This window comes from Dermacentor variabilis, unplaced genomic scaffold, assembly GCF_050947875.1.
Source record: "Dermacentor variabilis isolate Ectoservices unplaced genomic scaffold, ASM5094787v1 scaffold_12, whole genome shotgun sequence".
Lineage (NCBI taxonomy): Eukaryota > Metazoa > Arthropoda > Arachnida > Ixodida > Ixodidae > Dermacentor > Dermacentor variabilis.
In genome coordinates, this window is record NW_027460280.1 from 29,630,044 (window position 1) to 29,655,762 (window position 25,719).

Below are 25,719 nucleotides of genomic sequence, written 5' to 3' on the forward strand. Positions count from 1 at the left end.
CGGGTCATCGGATTGCTTAAGGCAGTGGTCCTGTGGTGCGGAGCTTGCTCCCGGCGAATTATCAAAGCCCTTCTATGCCGATGGAGCCACCATGTAAATTTCCTTTCTGGTCAATTGTGACTTCAGTGACTGGGTTGAGGAGCAAGATAAATGCTCCCGAGCCAGCCCTGACATATCTTGAGCATATTAACGCCAGCTACAGGGCTCACCGTCATATTTACACTGATGGTCTCGTTGCGCGCGTACGTCATCTGCCACAGGTGTGCGGATTCCTCCTGCGAGTGTTGCCATCTCTGCCACACTCAGTCACTGTACTTCAGCTATATACATCCACTAAACTAGCCGCACTGCGGGCACGTTTTGTTTAAATCGTGGACCAGAGAGCTGTCTTGGATAATCCTCACTGACCCAAGAGCGACCATACAGTTCCTGAAGTCAACAGGCACGCAGGAACAACTTGTCATGAACATCAGACGCCTATGCATCAAAGCCTGCTAACTGCATCACAGCGTTGTGCTGTAGTGCATCGTTACCCGGCCAATGCGGTATACAAGGCAGCGTCCAGGCTGACTCTGCTGCCGAAGCTGGACACGACACTTCGACAAAAATTGTCCAGATAGCTGTCTGAAGAAAAGATGCGGCGACACTGGTATCTAAGAAAAATTACGGGGTTTTACGCGCCAAAACCACTTTCCGATTATGAGGCACGCCGTAGTGGAGGACTCCGGAAATTTTGACCACCTGGGGTTCTTTAACGTGCACCTACATATAAGTACACGGGCGTTTGCGCATTTCGCCCTCATCGAAATTCAGCCGCCGTGGCCGGGGTTCAATCACGCGACCTCGTGCTCAGCAGCCCAACACCATAGCCACTGAGCAATCACGGCGGGTGACACTGGTATCTGCACACGCTTGGCGTTTACAGCGATCCCTCTGGACAGATGCAAGCTATCGCTACGGATTCCTATATGGAACAGATCTATCTTGTGACTTTTATATGCCGCGAGGCCTCACTAGGCAAGACCAAACATGCCTTCACCGCATCAGACTCAACGTGGTTTACACGAACTACTTCAAGTGCAAGATTGAACTGACGGACTCGCCAATGTGCTCCGAATGTAAAGCCCCTGATAACCTGCAACATGTTCTATGTAACTGCTGCCCTTGTTAGAGAGACAGTCTTTCAAGGCTGCACTACACCTGCAACGCGAATCGATCTTGGAATTAGCTACAGTAGATTCTCAGCTCATGGCAAAGCACCACCTGCGCGTTACGCGCCACGAAAGCACTGTTGATGTTCTTGCGGGCCACAAGCCTTAACTAAACTTTGTAAATATATATATAGTGTATATGTGTGTGTGTGACTGTGGGGGCTGTTGAGTGTTTATCACTTTATATATCATAATCATCACCCAGCAGCTGGAGTCATAGAGCTTCATGCAATAATTACTAGAGGGAACTCTGGCGCTAGACATACATAGTGTTACGGGAGCTGCAAGTGAGATGCTTCAGTCACCACGTGAATAATGGGTAGTACATGGATTTGCCTAAATTTCGTCCTTTTTGCTCCCAACGGTTTCGTGACATTGTAAACTCGTCTTTTTCAACAAAGTAATGTGCAATAAATAATTAAACAAAGATTACTGAAATTGTCCGCTGGAAGAGTTCGAAGAACGGACCTCTAGCGCAGAAGCTTGATAGTAGCCAGTTTTAATTGGGCGTCCGCAAGAGCTCTGCGTACGCAGGAAGCCCGCATGGCATGCGTGTGCATGCGTAGTACGGATGAGCGCGCACGGTCTCCTGCGTGCGTCCGCAGCCTTTTAGAAACTGCGTAGCGGTCGCTGCGGGCTTTGCGAGACGTTCTTGCGTGTCCACGCGAGTGCATCTTTTGATATGGCTACCGCCGAAGATATGACTACGGCTTGAGGTTTGACTCCGTGGCGGCTAATATTGGCTGCACAGTTTCAGTATAGCTGACGTTTGGCTGCGCTGAGTAGCAAACTACCGGCTCCTACTTCACAACTTTTGCATCCGGCCAACTATTGCCGTTTCGTGCGCACGCGCTTCTCCGCGTACGCAAGCCTCGCGCACTGCGTACGTGGATGGTTGCGGACGCCCAAGTAAAACTGTCCAAGGAAACCATTGCGCCACGGACGCATGCATCGACAGCGGCATATGACGATCTTCTCGCGGGCGAGCCAGCGCGTTGAGACGCTTGGCGCGTTTCGATTTGGCCACCTCGACAGGCATAACCGCTGCAATTAGTTGCGACTGTGCTTGTTCGCAGTCTTCTGCACTTAGAAAAGTATAGATTGCTCTGAAATGGTAGGACAATAAAAAGCAAATAAAGCGTAATAAACAAAGCCAGAAGAATGTCTGAATCCAAAAGCACGAAGATCAGACAAATCCGTGTGCTACCCATCATTCCCATGGCGACTGAACGATTGCAGCGTCAGAGTTCCCTCTAGTAATATTGTAGGAAACTCTATGCCTGTAGTAGCACATTAGGCGATCAGCCAGGCTAACATCTCCAGCATATAATTTAAGCTTGTATCTCTCTCTCTCTCTCTCTCTCTCTCTCTCAGTAAAAGAAGAGGACATCAGCAATCGGGGATGGAATGTCAGTCAGCGGAGTAATCGCGAGTCTTGCCACGCTGGCTACGCACATCGGGCTGGGACATGTGCAGCTGGCCGTAAGATGGTATCCTTCCACATCCAAAGCATAAAACCTGGCAATTAAACGCTGCAGCTGAAAATCTCCACGCTAGGCAAAACTAGATTCTAGATTTATATTTTGGTAAGGCATTTGATCCCCCCCCCCCCCCGCTCCAGTACCACATCAGTTACTCTTTCTCAAGCTTGAGAGGGTGAACGTCGATGCTAATCTTTTATGTTGGACTAAGTGTTTTCTTTCTAACCGCTTTCAATCAGTTTCGGCTAACGGTCACGATCCTGTTTTTGCTCAAGCAACCTCGGAGGTGTTCAGGGGTTCGTTTTAGGACCGCTACTTTTCCTCATATACATTAAAGTTCTTCCTACCCAAGTCTGTTCTTCTATAAAGTTGTTTGCTGATGATTGTGTAATATACCGCATAAATTCTAACCGCTGTGAGCGTACGGCATTACAGACTCACCTTGATAGTATTTCCAGCTGGTGTTCTCATTGGCTAAAGAAACTTAATGTTAACAAGTGTAAAAATGTGCGCATTTCGCGACTGCCTTACTCTACTAATCCTGCCGATTAAACTCTTGATAACGCACCTCTAACAGCCGTGACTCCTTACATATATATCGGTATCATTATAACCCGGAATCTATCGTAGACTTTTCATGTTAATTATATAATGACCCGCCGTAGTTGCTCAGTGGCTATGGTGTTGGGCTGCTGAGCATGAGGTCGCGGGAACGAATCCCGGCCACGGCGGTCGCATTTCGATCGGGGCGAAATGTGAAAACACCCATGTATTTAGATTTAGGTGCACGTTAAAGAACCCCAGGTGGTCGAAATTTCCGGAGTCCTCCACTACGGCGTGCCTCATAATCAGAAATTGGTTTTGTCACGTAAAACCCCATAATTTAATTTTTTTTAATTATATAATGAACAACGCTAATCGCATGTTAGGCTTTTCGCGTCTGAACTTCTCACGCGCCACTGTACTATACTGTGAAGCTTCAACTTTACAGGACCTTGGTCAGACCCAAACTTGAGTATGCCTGCTAAATTGGGGTTTCGGCCAGGTTACACTAACAAACCATAATCTCAGCTACCGGTTTATTATTATTACTTTTTTTCATATTATAGTCGCTATTATAGGGTTTCCTCAATGAAACTAGCGCTTGACCTACATAACTAGCTGTTGGCCATCGACCAAATATATTTATTTAGGGTAAATGGTTGTCGATCTAATAGCATTAAACCTGCCCTCAAGTTTCCTCTTGCAGTTTTGTGTCTTGGCCACTCGTGGTGCACATCTTCGTCAGGATCGCCACAAGAGCACTGCGGACTATAGGGGTACGTTTAATCTTGCACAACAGGTGCCCCGTTTATGCTGTGCCAAGTCGTAGGAGGTGTAGTAGTGTCTGAAATTTTATGTTGTCGCTCAGTTTTGGCTAAACTGAAAATTTTATACGTGGGTGTCTAAAGAATAACTCGGAACTCTTAGTCTGTTGATTAAACTAGGTATTTTTGCTGAGACGACCGTATAACTGTTGCAAACATCCTTTACAGCGCGTACATAGACAAGGACCAAAAGAATGACGAAGCCAAGCGCACCATTGCAGTTTTGGTGCTGTTGCGTTCCAAGATGAATGTGGTGTGTCCGTTTCAGATTTTATAAAATTGCTTCAACTTTGCCTTTCATCAATCTTCGCCCAATGGAATGGGAATGTTTTTCTTCAAAAAAAGCGGCATGTGTATAAGGTCTTGTATAGCTCCCTTGTTGAGCGATTTATTTTTGGCTTACCTAGACATGAACGTCATGCCACGGCTGGGCAGTACAAAAATCGAAAAAAGCCTTCCGTTATGTGGATGATTTTTTAAATTCTATTTGATTGTTAGGACAGTTGTGTGGCGGCCTCTGTTCGTCAAATGTTGGATCTGTTTGAAGAATGCTTAACTCCGCTCAGACTCACACATGAGCTTCAGAATGAATCCCTTAGTTTTTTAGATTGGAATTTATCTTTTGCCCGGCATCATGTATGCTGGATGTATGAACCGCGTGCCAATAAGCCTCTATCATCCTATGCATCCGCCCATTCAAAACTGGTTAAGAGAGGTATCGTTCATGCTTGCTTGCATAATGCACTAACAAAATCTTGTTGTCATTTGATAGAACCCAGTTTCAGTTCGCAGATCGCTCTGTTGAGGGCGGCAGGGTACCCGAGCAACCTTCTTGTCTCAGTCTCGAACTTGCGTAGTAAGTTAAGCACCGATCGTCACAGCATTGAGCCTCAGGTACAGGACGAAGAAACAAAACAGATGTTATCCCGTACGTTCATGGGATCTCCCACAACCTTAAGAAAATAGGACAAAGAGCAGGTATCCGATGTTTTTTTTTTCTCTGCTCAAAAAAAAAAAAAACTTGCACAGCTTTGCGTCAGAACTGATCCTATTGCTAGGGAAATTTAGTAGGTCTTGCAGTATCAATGATAGAAAAAAGTATACAGATTGTTCGAAAGGTGTAGTTGTAGTGTACAAGATACCCCTGAAATGCGGTCGGTCTTATATAGGGCAGACAGGTAGATGTCTCAATGTTAGATCGCAAGAACATAGCAATAAAGTGCGCAAATGGCGGGAAAGGTTTCTAGGTGTCCATTGCACATAATGCGGCTGTACTTTGCTATTTGAAAAAGAAAAACAGTATCTTAGCTAGGCATCCTAATGAAAACACTAGACTTATCATTGAAGCAGCAGCGATCGCTGAAGATGACTCGGTTAGTAAGCCGTCAATTACATTAACAGATAAAGAACTCGCTTTTCTGAGGTCGCACATGCGCACTCGTTCATCTTTAGGAGGCGGTCATGGTTCCTTTGAATTTGGAATGCATACTCACTCCGGTTTCGTGCTTTAAGGGGGCGGGGGCCGCTTTTGTCTTAGTGTCTTGGTATATATGCGTGTTACTCGAAATAAAAATCAGGTGGAAGAAATCAGCGCGTGTCTTCGTCGTTCTTTTGGTCCTTGTCTATGTACGCGCTGTAAGTGATGTTTGCAATGGAATACCAACTAGCCCGTACCCAAACCCTGGTTCCATATAACTGTCTCAGGATTAAGCGGTTTTCACTACGTCAACTAGGAGTGTTTAATGTTCCTTCGTTGTCGTGCGCCCCATTCACCGGTGCATCCGCTGCAATGTTTTCAGGGCAGCGACCTGGTATCCACTGAAACGCTATACAACGCGATTCTTCGCCCTTGCTATTGTGAGCTTTATCGGCGTTTCGCACAGTAAATATGCATTCAACATATTGACACGTGTACTTATCTTTATCGGGAAACCACGTTTCGCCGCCTAACAAATGTAATCGCACAGCGTGGGACGCGCCTGCATGTATCCGAAGTTTCTGGAAAGTTATCGATGCTTCTATCCGCTGTCTGTTGTCGCCAAACCTTATGTTATCTGATTTCATCACCTGACTCGAATGGTGTAGAACGTTGTGGAAGGCACGCGGGTCCGAACGATTAGTCTGGAACATTCGACGACTGCTGTATAAGAGCCGACGCGTTTGACCCGCTGATCAGATTTCCGACGATCGCCGACCGTGTTCGCCGCTATCGTTGTGCTATAAGTGTAGCCTGTTTTTGTGGGCACAGGTTCGCCCAATAAAAGCTAGTTTTGTATTGCACCGTATTGCTGCTTTCTTCACCGTCACTGCCACGTGACAATGTTTTTATATATACTTTTTAGTGATGCGAGTGCTGCTTGAGAATCCCTAAAAATAGCCCATTTTCAACTTAACCTCTTTGACACCCTTGCAACTTGGGTCACCGTGTATGTGCCACTTGGTATGGTCGCAGTTCACGGCGGCACCGCCAGGGAGCGCAGCGTGTTCAACGCGAGAGCGGAGCCCGGTTGCAGTGTACACGCCTCATACACGACACGTTTCGGCTATTCGCACACTTGGGTCATCATCGTAGATGAGTTCAGCCTGAAATTTTTTTTCGCACGTTTGTTCACAACACTATATATCGCGAAGGAAATGACAACGAAATAATAGGCGTTCCTAAATATCATACGCGTTGTTCGCTTTTCTGGCTCCCCCCCCCCCCCCCCCATAATCAATTGCTCGCGTATTATATGCTGTTTATTGTCTGTTCAGTGGCGTAATCACTGACAAAGGAAAATGTCGTCGCCGATAACGCACCTAAAGGGAGCGTCCACGGCGCTCTTCATGCGGAAGTCGCCGTTTCAGCGTGAGGATCGCGCAGATTATTTCAGCGGAAACGACCTTGATGACCTGCGGCCCAAGAGCGGTGCTCTTGTAATAACACCATGGTTGCCGCAGCGAAAGAGGTGCGTGAAGGGTGACGCAGCTTAGCAACGGAGCAGTCTCCTTCCCTTCTTGGTCGGAATCCAGCAGCGCCGAACCATGCGGTTGGGTTTGCATGGCCTCCACGTGGAACATGAATGTTCTGCCGCGGTACACGAACACAGATCGAGGCACGCGAGAACAACGCGAGTTGAACGAGTTAAATACACCTAATTAATAACAATAAGTAATCTTGGTCAAAAGACAGCGTAACATCACGATACAGGATACAAAAAAGAACCGCTAACAACGAAATGCTTCATTGCCGAAATTCCGCACACAAGTGTGTGAGAGTCAGCTCACGAACACTCGATGCTATATTGAGGAAACAGAAAGTGTATGAATGACTGCCTACTTGAACATGCTGCATTACTAAAGGAAGCCCCCTATAGTAATATACAGGGTGTCCCATGTGCACGTAACTTGAGCCAACTTTAAAAACATGCACATGCCGTAGCATGCACGTAGCGCGCAGCATGCACGTAGCAGGACAGAACCAAGGTTATTTTGTTTTCCGTCTCTTGGAGATACTCAATTCCTTTTTTTCATTCCGCATAATTAGATAATTAGTCTTAATTAGTTAATAAACTGGTAAATTATTAAGATTAGATGACAATTGTCAGTGAGTGAAATGTAGAGCTACACGAAGAACTCCCGATACAGCTTTTGGTTGCTCAATAAGTGCTACAAGAAAGTGCTTTTCCAAGCGCGAAAGAAGCTCGCGAATGCACGCAAAATTGCCGCGCAACTGGCCGCTCGAGGCACTTTGCATATATTCGCGGGCTTCTTTCACGCTCGGAAAAACAGTTTCATGTAGCACGTATTGAGCAACAGAAAGCTGTATCGGGAGTTTTTCGTCTTGCTCTACTATTTTCTCATTCTCACTTTTCGTCTAAATATAGTAATTTATAAGATCTTTCCGCGGCGCGTAGCGAAGTAATATTTAGCAGACACGATCGTTGGCGCGCATTGCATGCTCTGCGCTGGTCAGCTCAAATGGCCAGACCTGGTGAGGGGCCCTTTAAGAGGCATCAGTAGACCTGATGCTGACGTGTTCCGCTCTCCGTCTAGCACGCGGCCAGTATTTATACACAATTAGGCTTGCAATTTAATGACGCGCGCGTATATGACTCACTTTGTTTCACGGGAACGGTGCAAGCATCTATATGGCGTGGCGGCGACCCTTCCCAAGAAGCTTGTCAAGACTTGATTGTGTTACTCATCCCTATCGTGTCCAATGTGCTTCTTTCTTTTTTCCCTGGAAAGATCCACAAGCTTTGCACACATTTCAGTTGTTATAGCGCGAACTCCGCGTTCGCTTCCCGTTGCATAGCGAGGCCCACAGCGTTAGAATAGATTTCCCAGTTTACGGTAAAGAAAGCGCTCCCAAGTCCGTGAAAAATTTCAGCAATTTTAAAAGCTACCCCCCACCACCTCCCTTTTCCTGTGCGCATCATCTTTTGATTATACCTACCACAAAAAAAAAAAATGAAAGGAATAACTCTCTATAGCTGAAGCGCATCAAGATAGGCCGGCAAATGAGGCGCAGTCTTGAAACATTTAATAAAGCCCGCCGCATTTTCTTTTCTTGCAAGCTGTAAATGTTAAACGCTCAGTTCAGCGGGAGTTTGGTGCCTATGGCCTTGCAGCACCTTCTAGGCGGCGCAGGATGGACCCTATACGAATGTCTCCGCCCGTGCTTCCATACGCAACGGCACCGAGCGGTATATGTTACAGTGGGTCTGTTTCATCGCACTCAGCTTTGAAGGCTTATCTGTGAGAGCGGCGCGTGACTGCATATTGCCCAGGGTTATGCAAGAAGTCTCCGCGTGCACGTTTTTGTGCACGGATGCCCGCTCTCGACTCGATGGATAAAGCGATAGAGGACGCGCCCAAGGGACGCCTCTTCTCGAGTGCTCCGTTTCTCGGCGGCGTTGCGCAGCTACACGGGCGGCACTCCAGGCGATCGGCGTGCGTCAGCTGCCTTTACCACAAACGAAGTGGGGCATGCAGTGAACGAAAGAGGGACGGTTGTGGGCGCAAACGTGGGAGGCGCCAAGCTCGCGCTGTGCTCGGATACCGAGCCCATTACGTGAAAGCTTATCTGGACGCCTCGTAGATGTCGCAACGCGGGAGGACGCTAGAGAGAGCAGCCGCGAAAAAAATGCAAGAACAGCGACGCTTGACGCAAGTGGCTAACATTAGCAGTCTGGTCGGTTTCGCGATTAGATAGATAGATAGATAGATAGATAGATAGATAGATAGATAGATAGATAGATAGATAGATAGATAGATAGATAGATAGATAGATAGATAGATAGATAGATAGATAGATAGATAGATAGATAGATAGATAGATAGATAGATAGATCCGTTCTTGGTAGATGTGGCAGCTACCTTAACAAAGACGCCTTCACAAAGAACATTTCGACGTTTCCGCAATATAACAACCTTTATCACGCAGCCATGATCAAGGCACCACCTGAATCAGTACAGATGTGTACTCAGGATATGGGGCGATAAAAATGAACACGGGCTGCCCGAGCGCGAACACTTTCGAATCTGCAAGAGTGTCAACGAAAATAAGTGCTGAGAGGAGCCGGACAAGTGAGACGCAAGAATGCTTAAGAAAAAAAAACTAAATGTGAATAAAGCTGGTTTTTGTTTCTCAAGCTTTGTTTCCTACCTTCAATGCCCAGCTATCCGCTTCCGGCTGATAAAGAGTTGTAAAGTCCGCAAGTCTTCAAGAGACGCGGACTTGGAACTTGTGCTGAGCACTGCTATTAACAGTTTTACGTGGCAGGAAACTAAAGAGAAACAAATACACAACAAAGAAGCTAAGCAGGGCGCGACACACAAACACACGCGCGCGCACTCATACATACAAGAAACGTGCAATCTAATCAGCCAAAATGCATGCGCAGTGTTTTCTTTCGCACATTGATAGTGCAGTTCCCGGAGCTTGCGAGTGCCTGTTTGACACGCAGGCGATAATCTAGTATCTTCTGTTAGCCAAAGATTGCAGAACGAGAAGGTTTGTGTCAGCGGATAGCGACCTCCGCAAGGTTTGACTTGCGTAAAAGGTCGGCATTCTCTGGACACCACTCCGGCGAACTCTCCAATCCCGGAGCCAAGAAGGCAAAATACATAAATGGGGACAGGGTGGAGACAAATCGGCATCACTCCAACATTTGTCGGGCTGCCCATTTGATTTCGCAGGCTCTAGGCGCCCTCGTGCAACCGGTTCGCGCCGGCATTCGGACGGTTATATTGCGACGCGCGCGCAATCCGCCACCTTTGTACCGGTGGCGCCTATCACACGCGTAAATGCGGCCCTTTTCATCCACACCAGCCCTGGTTTATCGCCGACACGTTCGAGCCGCCTTGCCCTGGTACTCGTCGTGTGTCCTTATCGAGAGCGTATCAACGACTGCGGCAAACGCTCCGAGGAACATAGTCTCCCGTATACCATGCGTGCCCAGGTGCTTTTCACTTTTGGGTTCAGCCTTGACTTTCTTTTTCTTTGTTCGTGTGCCATTTCATGGCGCAATCTCTGCGAAATTCCTCATACGCTCGTGACTGCCCTGAGATGCTATCTTTATAGACGGCTGTTTTGTCCGTGGGGTGGCTAACGGGGGAGAAATACCTGAGCGATTGCAAGAAATATGTGTATATTCCGTAAACATGCGAATGTAGTACGTCAAGACTGGCGACGCAAAAGAAAAATATTGTGCATTAACTGAACATGTGTGTATGAAATCATGACGCACTCTTCCGTAGTCGAAAACGTCAAGGAAGGAAAACGAGTACACTGCGTCTTCGAAGTCCTGTTTACACCGCTGCGCAAGTCGGGTTTCGTAGCAAATCATCATTGCGTCAGGAACATGAGTACCGCAACAGGTGGACACCGGCAGGTAAACAGAAGACAGCAAATTCATCACGGATGAAAAAAAAAAGTACGAAAGGTGAGCGGAGAAGGCTGCCTGGAAGGGCGCCGCGTGAGACACGTGAATAGCCGATGACGGGCAACCAGGCATTTCCAACCGCCGGTGGTGTCATTGGCGAGAATGTTTTCTTTTCTGCGCGGTCTGCTGTGGCTCACCAACGTTGGAAACAACGCAGGCCACTCACTTCGCGCGCTCCTCCCGCGTTCACGCGATTCAAAGCGACAGAGGCTGCGCGCACTTGCCAGCAGCCTTGGTGCGGGCCCACGGCGCGGGGTCGGGTCCGTATCGCACATCGGCGCCGAGGAGTTCTCTGCCAGGGAAGGTCCGGGGCACGTCAGGGGTCAATGCCGAAAGCGCTTATCGCCGTCCGCTTGCGCGCGTGCGACTCGGAAACGCACACGGGTTTGATACAGCGCCCCTGCTCTTCGTAGATTGCGGATCGGCGCACGGGTGCGATTTCGAGCTTCCTGTAGATTAAAAGCTGTCATTTCTGCCATGGTGCGTAATCATAGATCTTGCGCAAGAAGTTGTGCAGTAGCGCCGAAGCGACATCCTTCTCGACGAATTCCATGGAATCAATGGGTTTGTCAAAACGCTTCTGCCAGCGTTGGTTACGTCCTCAATGTCTCTGCATATACGACTGCTAGCTCGATCGAACTCATAGCGCGGTGAGAACTGATTAACCCTTAGGTACGTTGGCAACATAGGTACATATATGTCCGTGGGAGGCTCTCCAGAGCAAATTGAGACGCCTGCAGTGTTTGATTATTATCTGAACATTTTACAGTGTAAATAAAGAAAAAAAAAGAAAACAAGGCACTTGTCAGTAATTATTTTCGGGTGATGTCCTAGCCAGATTATGGGGAAAAAAACTTGTAATTTAAAGTGCCGATTGATGACTGCTGCCCGAACCAGTATTTTCCAAATGCTAAACTGCTGGTAGTAATGGTATCAAATGGTGATTAGAACGAACGTTTTTTTCCAGACATTTACTTATACTTCCAGCGAATGGGAGGTTTAGCGTTCCCAAGCTGTACAGCGCGGCTGTGATGGCCACCGTACTGCGGGGGGAGCCACCGCAATACAGATTAATTTCGCCACCTCCGGTTCTTTTTCATGTACTTAAATTTAAGTACACGATCTTTTGTTGGAATTTAACACATATTGAAATGTGGCCGGCGCGGCTGGGAATCGAAGCCACGACATCGCGTTCAGTACCAGAACGCCATGTATCCACCGAGACATCGTCGCGGGTCCAGCGAAGTGCGATATATACCCAGCGAAAGGCATGATTGACATTTATCTGTATACATATATCTTTAAAAAACGCCGAGCGCTCGCGACCATGAAGCAAGGCATGCACGTCAATGGAAGCATTCGAGTCGCATGATCCTGGCGAAAAGTTATTACCAGTAGTTGAGCACAAGGGATGAGAACTCCGGCGCCAAAGACATTTCGACCTGGGCACTTGTCTTCGTGGTCACGCGAGCCAGTTACGGATTTATCAGCTCACAAGTAATACCCCCGCCACAGCGGTTCAGAGATTGCCACATTCTGCTGTCGACCACGAGGTCGCTGGTTCGATTCGCGACAGCGGCGCCCGCTGCTGGGAGCGGAATACAAAAACGCTCGAGCGCCGAGCTTTGGCGACACTTTACAAAACTTCAGACGTTACTCTTAGGTACCACTTTATTTTAGGGGGGGGGGGGGAGAGGGCTGAATGTTATACTGGTCGCGGAAAGGGGTCCAACTTTGACTAAAGCCGCATTTGGTGACGCTTATAGGTCACTTCGGATTTTTTCCAACTGGGCGACGGATGGTGACCAGCTTTTTCTTTGCTCTCTCTCTCTCCTTCTTCTTTCTTTTGTTTTTCAATTTTGCACTGATTTGGTGCACGTCGAAAGGTCCTAGTGAAGAAATGATGCCAGTTGTTAAGGTTGAACATTAAATGATTTCCTCTCTCAAAAACCTAATTCGTTTGTCCCACGCGTTCTCAACACGCCTTTGAGAAAGAACATGTCAGATTTTTGTCGCGCTGTTATGGGCTTAATAAGCGACAAGAGGAAATTGTCGAAATTTCGTGTTTGCTCGCCGAATAGGGTTTTCGTCTATAAGTCTATATATCGACGATACGTGGATTCACAACATACGAAGTCATTCCCATTATCCGCTTGTTTCCTGCAGTTCAGTATTGACGTGTTCAAGTGCAGTTCATTCATTTTTTTCTTTCAGGAGTCACGTGTGTTAGCGTTGGCCGTGACTGCAGGTCGAGCCAAACGTCATGGAGGAATCGATGGCTTAGTTGCGTGGGTGAAGCCTGATGGAAGGCGGTTGTAATAATCCGAAATCGTGGTACAAAATGATGCCTGCGGCGTTTCTGACGCTAGTGTTGCCAGATGATGGGAACAGGCACGGGCAAAGTGCTTAATGTACACTCTCAACACTTCCACTGCACTGTGTGTTTGTATGGGTTGGTCCCGGGCGATTGCAATAGTCGCCACTGTCGATGTGCATTTTGGCAAACCAAGACAAACCCTGAGAGCCCGCGCTTGTATAGCCTGTAGAGCACGAAGATTTGTCTGGCAAGTGTTGGTCAGTACGGGCAAACTGTATCTCAAAAAGCCCAGAGAAAGAGCCCTGTACAATTCCAACATTGCATGAACTGACATTCCCCAAGTCTTTCCGCCCAAAAACTTGAAAAGCTTGGAGATTACTGTCAGACGCTGTTTCAAGTAGGTCACGTGTGGACTCCATGAGAGATCTTTATCAATGATTATGCCAAGAAATCTGGGAGTCTTCTCATAAGAAATGATCTGGCTATTTATTGAGATGGCGTATATAGGATGTCATTGGTTTGTGAGTGAATGCCATCAGTGCACATTTGTCTGACGATATTTCAAGACCATAGTAGCAGTTTTTTGAAATCTTGCACGTATCTGAGGACGTGTCACACCTGAAGTCCATATACATATGTCGTCTGCGTGCATTGATGCCTTGATCGCTGCTGGCAGATGTTCAACGAGACCAATCAGTGTGAGGTTGAATAGGGTGGGGCTTAGTACACCGCCTTGAGGAACACCTCGGTAGGTATAGTGTCGTGCGGTTTGACCATCGCCGGTACACACAAAGAACGATTTCATAAAAAGATAATGAGAAATCCATTGAAAAACTCGACCACCGAGGCCAACCATCTCAAGAGCATCGAGGATAGCCTCGTGAGATACATTATCGTATGCCCCCTTGACATCCAAGAACGAAGTAGTAGAGTTAATGCATATGCTATGCTGTAACTCTGCTATGCAGCTATACACTCCGTGCAACCCACACGCGCTGCTGACCTGCTATACGACGCTGGGGAATCCAAGTGCCGGAAATTGAGGCGAAACAGACGCGCAGCTAGAATGAGGGAATTTTCAGTTCCTTCCTCCAGTGATCCCTGCTTTCAGAATAGAATGCACCCTACGTAGCTTAAGCATCAATCAGCCCACGCCTCGGCACCCGCACTACAAACCTTGCGGGGCATACCCGACACCCACAGAGGGCGTGCGTGCCTCAGAGCCACTCCTGGGTGAGTTGGACCCTTCTCCATCCTGGGGGACGTCGAAAGTGTTCTGTACAGTGAGACATCAGTGGCGTCCAGAAGAGGAGACCTTGCGAAGTCAGTGGCCCACCGCTAGCTGCATTCTAACAGCCCGGCTCGGACTGTTTTAGTATAAGGATGTGTTTCACTTCAAATGCGCTGGCGACCGCAGCGCTGTTGGCTCTGGGGAACGTCTCATGTGTGGAAAATTATAACGAAAACCCGGGGATTTACTTCGCGAATGCGGTGATCGTTCCGCACTTGTCCATCCAACCGCGCGAGACTATTTTGGGCGGCGCAGCCGCACACGTGCAGGAGCCTCAAAGAACGATGCACAATCGTCGGAGTTCGCTTCAAGGAGCTTTTATTTTACAGGAGATGAAAGGTGACGGTAAGGTACACATTGACAAAAGTCAAAATACAAATAGGAAAACACAGAAAGCGAGCCTTTCTTTCCGGGTAGTGGCCGTATGCTCTCCTTCACAGCACTTGGCGATGTTCGCCGCACGATACTCCGGCATTCTCTATAGTGCCGGCTTCGTGTTGAACGAAAGATTTCATTTCGCTCTGCGCTCCAAGCTGCTTGGCACAAAAGTCAAGGCGTAATGCGGCGATAATAACGCGGCGATATGTGTGCTGGCCGAGCTCATGTGAGCTTAATCTGATTGAGCTCGATGTCATAGAGCTGGGATAAGAGTCGGTTGCGAGCAGACCCGAGAGCATCTTTCTAGGGGCCTGAAGCGGGGCACATCGAATGGGAGGGAGTGACAGTGGTCACGCTCCATCAGAAAGCTTGTATCTCCGCTGCCGGCTCCACGATTGCTGCGGCACAAGCCGCCAGCTGCCCGCGAGCACACACAGCCCCGCAAGGACGCGCTTATTTCCCCCCCCTCGTCTACCGCCTTGCGCAAGCAGGGAGCGTGATTTTCCGAGACACTGTGTCAAACGCGATGTATCACATGGCCGCCTGGCCTAAATATAAGAAAAAAATAAGAAAGCGAAAAGAAAAAGTATACAGCTTTTTCACACAGGGAATGAAGACAAATGGAAAGCTTTGCATCGTCTTTGACAGCGAAGCTGTTAAGGACTACTTTACCCACTGTCGTGTTGGCGTGTAGAAAAAGAATCACCTTCAGCATTGGCTCCAGCGTTGTCGTCTTCTTCCACAGCTGGCTCGTTGGCGCCCCTACCGCGCGAACGCGCTCGTGCCACTGTTCCCGCGTTCGTCGTCATCATTAATTGTTTAATTAAGTAATTAACTAAGAAACACGAAGAGGTAACCAATAACTGAGAAAGACTTTAATGAACCATCGGGGTTTACCCAGTGATAGACACCGGTGCCGCACGTTTCAGCTTCACTGGTTAACCATCTGTACGGAGTACTGGGCTCACAGTCTTTTTTTCTTTTTTCGTTTAGTCCCAACTTGTGTCCATACGGTATAGCCGCGTTTTCTTCCTTTTCTTTTTAGTTTTTTATGAAAGTGCCTGTTTGAGAACAACAGACCGAGTTTCAGCGAATACCTCAGAGTGAAGCATGACCCATAAACCACCCAGGCAATGCCACACAGATGCAAAGTTAACACGAATTCTGTAGACTAGACATCTTTAATTGCAAAGTGATTTTTCCACTCGTGCTATACCATTTTTATACCGTGACGCTTTCGCAGGGGCTATATGGAGTCTACAAGTTTGAAGTAGATGTATCATTCATTTATGCAAACATCAAAGCAATTTAATCATGGCCCTGAGCGTACGCATATTTCCTTTAGCTCACAATGCTTTGCTAAAGTTTTTGGATAACAGGTGTTTCAGCATACGCTGAAACGTTCGAATTAAATCGTACGCGTCGCGTACACTCTAGAAATACTGCTCGAACCTTGAATACACAGCCGCATGATCATGACAACGAAATGAAATGTTGTGAAGTAGACGCTGCAAAAGTAGAAACTCTTACTGGTTTACTCGAATAATAGTTCATTTTTGTGTACATTTCGTTTTCGAGAATGCAGGGATGAAAATGTGGAATTCTTTTTTTGCCAAGACCAGGGAGAAATCGGACTTCTTGGAGACGCATTTCTCGAATTCGACAAATTCAGTGACAAATATACTCGACAAACCCGCCGCCTCTCCCCCCACCCCTTTATTTTTTACCTATAAAGCATACATTACATTCGGGAATGAGTTCATTAAGCGTAGCTCCAAGAAAACATCTTGCACCTTACGTTTCACATCTTTGCTTGCCAAGAGAATGCTGCTCACGTGTGAAGCCACGTATACAGCTTATTTAACGTCTGACAATTGACCGAGTTGATCCATTTGAAACGGGCGCTGTGTCGATGCTAATTTCTCATTTTGATTTAATTATCCGCTCTGTAGCAGACACAAAATACGTGATTGACCACTTTCATTTAATTTTGTTTCTTCTGAGGTAAAAATTATTTCTATTTCTATTTCCTTAGCCATTTTACCATCGAATGCGGATCACCTAGTTCATCAAAACTCCTAAACGTGAGCCTTGGTTTCACGTTTCTCCGGCGGGGCAAATTAATTCTCCCCCTTCGACTAAAGCGTTTCTCACATGCAGCCCCTGCATTATGCCTCATCGACCTGCTTATTTTTAAACGCAACAATAATGTCGCGACAGAGTTTGCTAGGACGTTAGAAGGAATTCGGAATTTATTGTATGTGCTGCGCTGCTCAAAATGAACAAAGAGGCATTGTATAGCGGTCGTAATCTAAGAAAATGCTGCTGAAACGCCGTTTTTCGCTAATATCTAATCGCAGAAGCTACGAACTGGAATGTATAGCGCAAAAAAATAGATTCTACGTGCATAGCTGTGCATCACACATGCTGTGGAAGCGTTTTTCGAGACCAAAGTTTTCTTCCAAACATATGCACGATTTACACCATGGTTTTTTGAGATCCGTCAAAATTTGCGCAGAAAAAAAAAAGAACAAAGAATAAGTAAAAACCTGCATGAATCTGGATATGTATGAAGTAGCTATAGCATAGACTCTGTTTTCGATATTTAAACAGCGCGTCGCAAAGCCCACTGGAGTTTCTCCCCAGTCATATATGTAGTTTTTAACGCGTGGACAGAAAGATCACAAAGAAGTGACATCACATGCAGATGTGTCCGCGTTGATCAAGTGGTGGTCGCACGCGCGCGCTGCTCAGGCAGTTTGCCCTCGCATAGATCTAGCTTTCCGATAACGCGGGTATCATTGGAGTTATCCATGTCGATTCTTAAAACAGTGCGCTATCCTTCTTTTTTTCTTTATTGCACTATTCATGATTATACGTTTATCGATTTATCGAACACACTAATCTACGTTCTTGTTAGTGTTATCGCAGGATTTTCTTATCTTGGCGTCCTTATAGTGGTGTACACCACACTGCGCCGTGTGGTACGTGGCAGAGGGTGCGAATTGAAGAAAAAAAAAATGTCAAGAATTTCTACCAATGGTGAGGAAGCAGACGTTGCCTATTTGATCCATTTTGATTTGTCTAGCGGAGGTCCGCGTTGGGTCATCACGGTCAGAGAGAGCGTTCCAGCTTCCGCACCAACTTGTTTCTCCGCTGGCCAAACATCGCCGCTTTTAGAAGGCCCACATCTAGCGGTCGCCCACAGACCAAGTGTCAAGCACCCATGATAAATTTCACATTTTCAAATGAGGTATGGCACCAAAAGTGTGCCACTCCAGAATGTTTTTCTTTTTTTCTTTTTATGCTTATCAAAGAGCCATTAGCGTTCATCCTAGGCAAATATCCTAGACTTCGAAGTTACAGCGACACTTTTATGTAACTCTGCCATTTGACGGCTGTGTTTTCCAAAGGCAATTGGTCGGACAGAAATCGGGTTTAAGCTCATCATTCAGAAACTAAAGTTACCAAAAAAAGATGGCTAAAACCGGCATGGTAGAATGAGTTAAGGATCCGCGTTCCGAAGCAACGCACAACACCGTGTTGCTCGGCGGATTAGTTTACGGACTGTTTGAGAGATTCCTGCACGTGAACCTATGAGGCATAGGACGACAGAAAGCTGAGGTAGTTGGTAAGGATTTATAATGCAAAAAAAAAGAGGTAAGAAGTGTTGTCCACTTCTCTTGTGTCCGTGTCTGCACGCCTTGCCCCTTTTTTGCACTATGAGGCATATACACTCTTTGTTCGCACCAGCCTTAGAACAACCATTGCAGTAACGAACCGACCGTGCGACCTCCAGCTTAGCAGAACTTCCATTACCAAGGTGGGTGGATGATAAACATAAGCTGAGAGACAGAGAGGGAGAGAGGAAAAAATACATTAATCGTACAATAACGCATTGGGACGCACCCCGCTGGGAGGCCTCGGTCGTGGATGGAGCCCTCAGTCCAGAACCCCGTGAGGATTTACGTTAACGATGCGACACAATTATGACTGCATCCTGAAGTATAAGGCCCCATTTTATGTTTTCTTTCAAAAACGTTTATGCTGACATTTTTGGGACATAATCTGTGCATCGTCGCTTGCTTAGTCGACGGAAGTATGCGCTTACAGTGAATTTTATCCCCCGTCGGCTATTCGTCCTCTTGCAACATCTCTCCATGGGGCTTTGACATTTTTGTTTCTTTCATTTCTGAGCTGTTATTCTGGGATGACCGACCCAGCTGCAGCCGATGTTCCCGCATTATGTTCGCTTAACGAATAAGAGCAAATGCAAATAAATTTAACTGTAGGGTTTAACGTCCCCCCCCCAAAAAAAACGGCACAGGGGATTATGAGGGACGTGTTCTAGTGGAGCGCTCCGGATTAACTGTACCCACTTGACGTTTTTTCAATGTGCACCCTATAAACGGCACACACGAGCGTTTTTCGCATTCCCCCCCCCCCTCCCCACGCCCATCTAAATGCGGCCGCTGCGGCGGATAACAGCAAAGGCAAAAGAGCACATTTGTTGCATGCATCACTTCGTTATACAGTACCATCTCTAGCAAGAGTATATATGCATTATATGGGCTTTTAGTTTTTTAGCGCACGAAAGGGGCGGGAGACAGTGGTACGGCGCGGACACAGCGCTAACTTCCAATAATTGTTTTATTCTACGAAGCGGTACAGTTAGCGCTGTGTCCGCGTCGTACCCTTGTCTCTCGCGCCTTTTCGTACGCTAAAAACCTGAAAGTTATGGAATACCAACATGCCCAAACCTGCGCTCTTTCAAATTATACGGGCATATAGACTGCTTCTATACTGTGTTACAAGACAGGAGGATTTTAATACGAAGTTTTGCGAAATTGACTGCACATAAACAGGCTCAAGAAATTGTTTTATGTTTTATCACCAAGACGGGAGGCGGGAAAACCGTTCGCGCTTGAGATCTGTCAGGTTTCGGAAAGTTTCGGAAAGTGTTTCGGAAAGTGTTTCGAGTGTTTCGGAAAGCAGCGTTCACAGCACCGACACTGCTCCACTATCAATATTTTATAGACTTGTGATTATTTTTACGGGTATACGACCGCACACTGCTAGATCGTTCAGTAGCCGATCCCCATCGAAAGACTGACCCCAATCGTGTGCATACTATATTGAAAGAGCAGCCACACTGTCTGATGAGCTCAAATACGCAAGTGAGGCATGCCACAATGGGGAGCATGCGTATACGCGTATATGAGCATGCCAATGAGAAAAATCTGCTTGCAACGCTTGAATGCGAGCTACAGAGTTGGAACATTTATGTTGTGGTTTCTGGAGCTGCAGAGGAAAAAAATGAAACGAGCAGAAACGGGGCACAAGGACAGCCTAAAGCGTGTATAACAACTCGTTTTATTCGAAAGCCCACAGTAAAAATACAAGTTTAATTGAAAGAAGATCAAACAAATTCACAGGGTCTCTTATGCTATCCCTAAAGCGACTTCAAGGGGAAGGCCAAGTGCTGATGCATCAAAGACGGACACATGGCGTACACATCCCTCTTAATTCGCTTAGTCATCCTCTTAATTCCCTTAGTCAGCCCTCTTAATTCCAAAGGTGGAAGGTTCGACTCTCACGCAAGGTCATGGGTTCTAGTGCCTTAATTAACCAATATTAACTAACTTCACCTTAATTGACACCGAAGGCTGACGGTTCGACTTCGACCAAAGATCGTGGGTTTGACTCGTACCAATGGTCGTGAGTTCACCTCCCACCAAAGGTCGAGGTTTCGTAACCTTTTTGTACCTTTCGTGTCGTCGACGCGTTTTCGCTCAAGGTCGACTGAACGACGATTTTGGCCTTAATAAAACTATACACTGACAATTTGTTGGCAGCGCCGACAAGGCCTCTGCATACCATTCGGGACTGCCTGATAAACCATGCACAGCTCCGAGGGTGACCTCCGTGGTACTGCATGTTTGTGCTGCAAAGCGATTTATGCGCGCGATATAGTCTGCTGAGGTACGTCATCTTAACCAGTCTCGTTGGTTATTACGTCTTTATTTTGCCAAATGTTCAGCCTCTTTTTTTCATAGCGCAAGAATATAGTCCCTTACTTCAGCGTGATATTCAGCAATACATTTAACATGAGCAGCTAGTCTTCTGCTACAGGAAAGAAAAGTTCACTCATAGTATTACGAAAACTGTAACATTCAACTATATAAAAGTTTATTGCGTGCACCCATTTACTGCCCCGCGAAGGACTTGGGAATTGCGCTTCAGTTTTACCGCCTTGCTATCAGTTTCGCAGACGCGCGGTATTGATCTCTGATAGCGTTCGCTGGTTCATTAAAATGCGACACGCCGCAGCATTAGAAACGCCGCTACGCCGCAAACGCTAAACGAGTGCGTTTGACGACCGCCGCGATAAGTGCGGCGTGCGCTGCACAAGGCACCCTGCTCACTTGCCCAATGCTGTAAGAAAAGGTGACAAAACCGCGAAGCTGATCGTTTCGGAATACTCGCTAGGGCGAACAGAAATATACGCACGCATCGCCAGATAGTGCGCCACAGCGCGGACATAACTGACGGCTCGTAAATTTGCCAGAAACGTTGACTATAGACGCAAACGCATATTTTCGTCTTCCTTGCACTTAATCGCTAGGGACGAAGGCAGGGTTAGCCGTCGACAGAGCAATTTCACGCCTTGCTGCGCGTTTTCGAGAGCAGGCGCCAAGAGCAAGCAGGTGGCGCAGTGTGTTGGCGCGACCGCGCTCCTGACTGGCATTGCAGCTCGGCCTCTTCCTTACAGAATTTGTCGAGGAATCAAATACATGAATAATGACTGCGTTGCCATTGCAGAAGATGCTGCAAACGAATTCTTGAACGCTATATACGCACTGTCAAGAGAAGTAAAATATGTATTTTTTGTCATAAACGAATATACTCGTATGTCTCAACAATTGTGCCCGAAATAACCGATGTCAGTGCTTCCATCTTTTCTGTCTATTTAATAAGTAAAGAAAATATCACGCGAACTTTAGAACTATATCAGTTTGAAACCAGCAAAGCAGTGCATGCCGCTGATATGAATAATCTAAAGGCCATGAAATGAACAAGTTGAGCATGAATAATTTAATGAAACTTTGTCATTAAAGAACCTTGTTTACATTTTTGTACATATCCAACGGCCAGCGAAAAATCTCAATGACGCTGTCCTTTGTTACAGCGTACTGCGCTAGGAGCAGCTGCCACCGGTCGTGTATTGTGAGTAATTCCACCGAAATTATAGTCACAACAAAGAGAACATATAAAAAGCAGGAGCTCTGCAAAATATACGAGGGCGAGGCAAATGAAAGTGAGTCAACGCGAAGAAATGACCAACGGGGTACTTTATTTAAAAGTAGTCTCCATGAGCATGTAGACACTTGTCCCATTGATTATAAAGAGTCGCGTGATTCCCGTCTCATAAAACTCCTTGGGTAGCTGCTTCAAAAAGTCTGTAACTGACTATTTCACGTTATCGTCCGACACGAATCTGGTTGCCTCGAGCTGTTTCTTCAAATGCCCCAAAATGTGGGAATTGCAAAGCGACAGGTCTGGGCTGTATGGCGGATGTTGCACCGTTTCCCACTTCAACTTTGCCAGTTTTGTGTTAACCACATCAGCGACATGGGGACGGGTATTGTTGTGGAGCAAGATGACCCCAGAATGATACCGCATTAAAAATAGAAACGGGAAATTTCGGTTGGGAAGTAAATAAATTCGTTAAATGTAACTGTGGCATGCAAACAATTAAATTGTGGTCTTTAACGTCCCGAACCAGCGCAGTGGGTTATGAGGGACGACGAATAGAGGGGGTACTCGGGATTAATTCTGAACTCCTGGCGTTGTTTCACGCGCGCCCAAAGCACGGTGTACGCGAGCGTCTGATTTGGATAGAAATTATGGCGGGCACTCAAGGCGCGTTCGGTCCGTCGGCGCCACCGCCGTCGTGCGGTCACGGTGTCGACGGCGCCTCCGCGCGTTTGGCTGCAAAAGCGACGAAGCCAAGCTCGGCCGGGTTCCGCTGCTGACGTGAGCGCGCACACACCGGCTGAGCAGCTGTGTGCACGACATGGCTGAGGTGCATATGCTGGTCTGCATGTGACGGTCAAGCTAAATCTGTCCAATCTGTTGGCCGCTAAAAACGCTGACGGGCTTCCGTAGCTCTCATCTCGTGCAACGCCGAGGTGCGACGCCGGTAACGCCGCTGGCGGCGTTCCTCATCGGGCCGGCGTTGTAACACGCCAGGAGTCCGGTGTAACACGCCTGCCAAGGCGTGTTGCGCAACAGCAGTTGTCTTGCGTGCTGCGTCGCACCACGTCGCCTCCGCGTATTGTCATGGCACTGTGCGAAGACTCACCGTGGCTGCTTAGTGGCTGTGATGTTGGGCCGCTAAGCACGAGGTCGCGGGATGGAATCCCGGCCACAGCATTTCGATGGCTGCGAAAACACCCGTGTACTTAGGTTTGGGTGCACGTTAAAGAAACCCGGGTGGACAAAATTAATGCGGAGTCCCCCACTATGGCGTGCCTCATAATCAAATCGTGGTCTTGGCATGTAAGACCACAGAAGTTAATTTATTTTTTAGCCGTGCGAATTGAGCTCGAGCGCAGCGCGAAACCTTGCTATCGCTTTCAATGCTTCGTCTTCGGGCGAAACGGGCTTTCTTTTTTCATTATTTTGTTCATTGTGTTTTGCCGTTGTCAGATTGCAGCGGCCACGGCCGGGTTTGAGCCCGCGACCTAAATGATAAACTGCGATAAATGACCAGGACGCCATGCATTTATCGACTGAAAAGCTACTTTTATGCGCAAAGCATCATGTGGGATGATATGAATTGGTCGAACCAGCGGATTTCTAAACATCAGAGTGAGTGGCGGCTTGTGCCGCCACATGCACGTGCAAGTAATCCTTGGCACTGTGCCTCGTGGCAACTGCAGCCATAAAGTCACGGTGACATCGATACTCACACAGATTGCGGGGGAACAAAAAAAAGCAGAGTGATATATATATATATATATATATATATATATATATATATATATATATATATATATATATATATATATATATATATATATATATATATATACTTTTTCGCTCCTCGCAGCACCGCTAGTACGTTAGCGCTTTATGTCACTCACGATCACTGAAAACAGAAATGCATCGTTTACACCAATGGTAAAAAATGTACTAACTGTTGCAGTAAAGTTGCGTCTCCACGGGTGTATCGGCGTCAGCTCGCCGCCCAAAGGGCAATGGTGCAGCACGCAAGCGAAGCAGCGCGGCCCAGTGGAGCCCTGGACTAGGGGCCCAACCCTGCTAAGGTCAAGCGTCTGCAGCGATGAAGACGAAGACCGAACGCTGAACCCTTAATGGACCGAATAAAGTTCTCTCTCTCTCTCTCTTTTTCTTTTTTTAGAGAGCGCAGCAGGCGCCCGTTCCTGCGGCGAGCGTCGCCGTCGTCCCTCGGCGTCTCCGTAACCGAGCGAACGAGCGCAGCAAAAGGATGAAAGAGCGAACGCGTAGCGTGGATGAAGGACTGCGATAGCGAAGAAGAGAGCGTGAGGAGAAAAGCGCAGGAGGAGGGTATGGCGAAAGCGTACACTGCCGCTCACAGCGGGCTTTGTGGCGACGATGGCTACGAGATGGCGCCAGAGTAGCGCGCGTCCAATTGAAACTGGAAATAGACAACCAGGAGGTCATCAGAAAGTCAGAGAAACAGAGACACTCAATTGGAGGCAAAGAATGGAAACAAAAAGGACCGTGGAGGTCAACAAGAATGAGAAAAAAGAACTTGGAAGGGAAAATCTGTACGATAACACAGAGGGCATGTGCCTTGCTATTTGAGGCTCGAGCCGGTTGCCTATATAAGGACAAAAACATACCGGAGCAAATATTCGGGACTAGACGAGGCATCTGTATGCTGCAGCGAAAATTCAAAGACCACTCACATTCTAGCGGAATGCGAAGGGATTTATTCACCCACTGAGGACCGTGGGTAGCATAAGCCTTCCAGAAGCGCTTAAAGTGGACGGAAGCGTCAACCAGGGAGCAGTCGAGATAAGCAACAGACGTTTAGAGTATTGATGGAAAAAAAGCATGGAAGAGATTGATACGACCGGATCTCTGACAGTCATAGCTAGCGGTATACAAGGTATATTTTGAAGAAAACAAAAAAGCAAGAGTAGGGAGATGTATACGAAAATGTTAGATAAAAAACATGTATAGCATACCTGATTAAATCAAGCAGGCAAGGTGACTATTTGTCACCGCACCGTTTCAAAGAGGATACCATTAGATCATCGTCGTCGTCTGTAGGGAAACAAAGCCCCAGCTGCATGAGCTGAATTTGCGGCGGCTGCTGTGAATCGCGCCCACGCGCCAGGCTGTCGCACCACACTTCGCTCCATTTTGCAACGTGCAGCGCGAAACAGATTGTGCGCGCCAGCTAATATATCGCGAAATTAAAAGACGTATAAAGCTGCGCTCAAATTTTGCATTAGGGAGTATCGCAACCGTCGGTTAATCTGTTTTACTTCTTTCTTCAAGATTTTCAATTTTGCGTTAGATTTCTTATTTTCTATAAGATGCACGAATGCTATAGCTCACTCAACGAATCCTCTTTTCTCTTTTTCTTTTTACTGCAACTAAATCTCTGCCTCTAAAACGCAATTGCTAAACATTTTATACTGTGCCCTTGTGTCCACGTTGCTCGTTGTTTTCGTATCTACCTCTGC

The 25,719-nt window shown here is 47.1% G+C and overlaps 1 protein-coding gene across 6 annotated transcripts in view; it reads left to right on the plus strand.

The window, feature by feature from the left end:
- LOC142566388 (uncharacterized) overlaps window positions 1-24,502 on the plus strand; it is an 88,860-nt gene extending 64,358 nt beyond the window's left edge. Inside the window, exons 2-5 of one of the 6 annotated variants that reach the window (XM_075677356.1) lie at window positions 2,586-2,693; window positions 3,942-4,011; window positions 22,164-22,201; window positions 24,186-24,499. In XM_075677356.1, coding sequence (XP_075533471.1) covers window positions 2,680-2,693; window positions 3,942-4,011; window positions 22,164-22,201; window positions 24,186-24,288 — 225 coding nt within the window. In that variant the 5' untranslated portion in view covers window positions 2,586-2,679 and the 3' untranslated portion in view covers window positions 24,289-24,499. Of the gene's footprint in view, window positions 1-2,585; window positions 2,694-3,928; window positions 4,012-17,905; window positions 18,017-22,163; window positions 22,202-24,185 lie in introns of all 6 variants that reach the window. The other 5 variants (XM_075677354.1, XR_012825050.1, XM_075677357.1 and 2 more) reach the window with 5 other exon arrangements.
- Window positions 24,503-25,719: the final 1,217 nt, after the last annotated feature.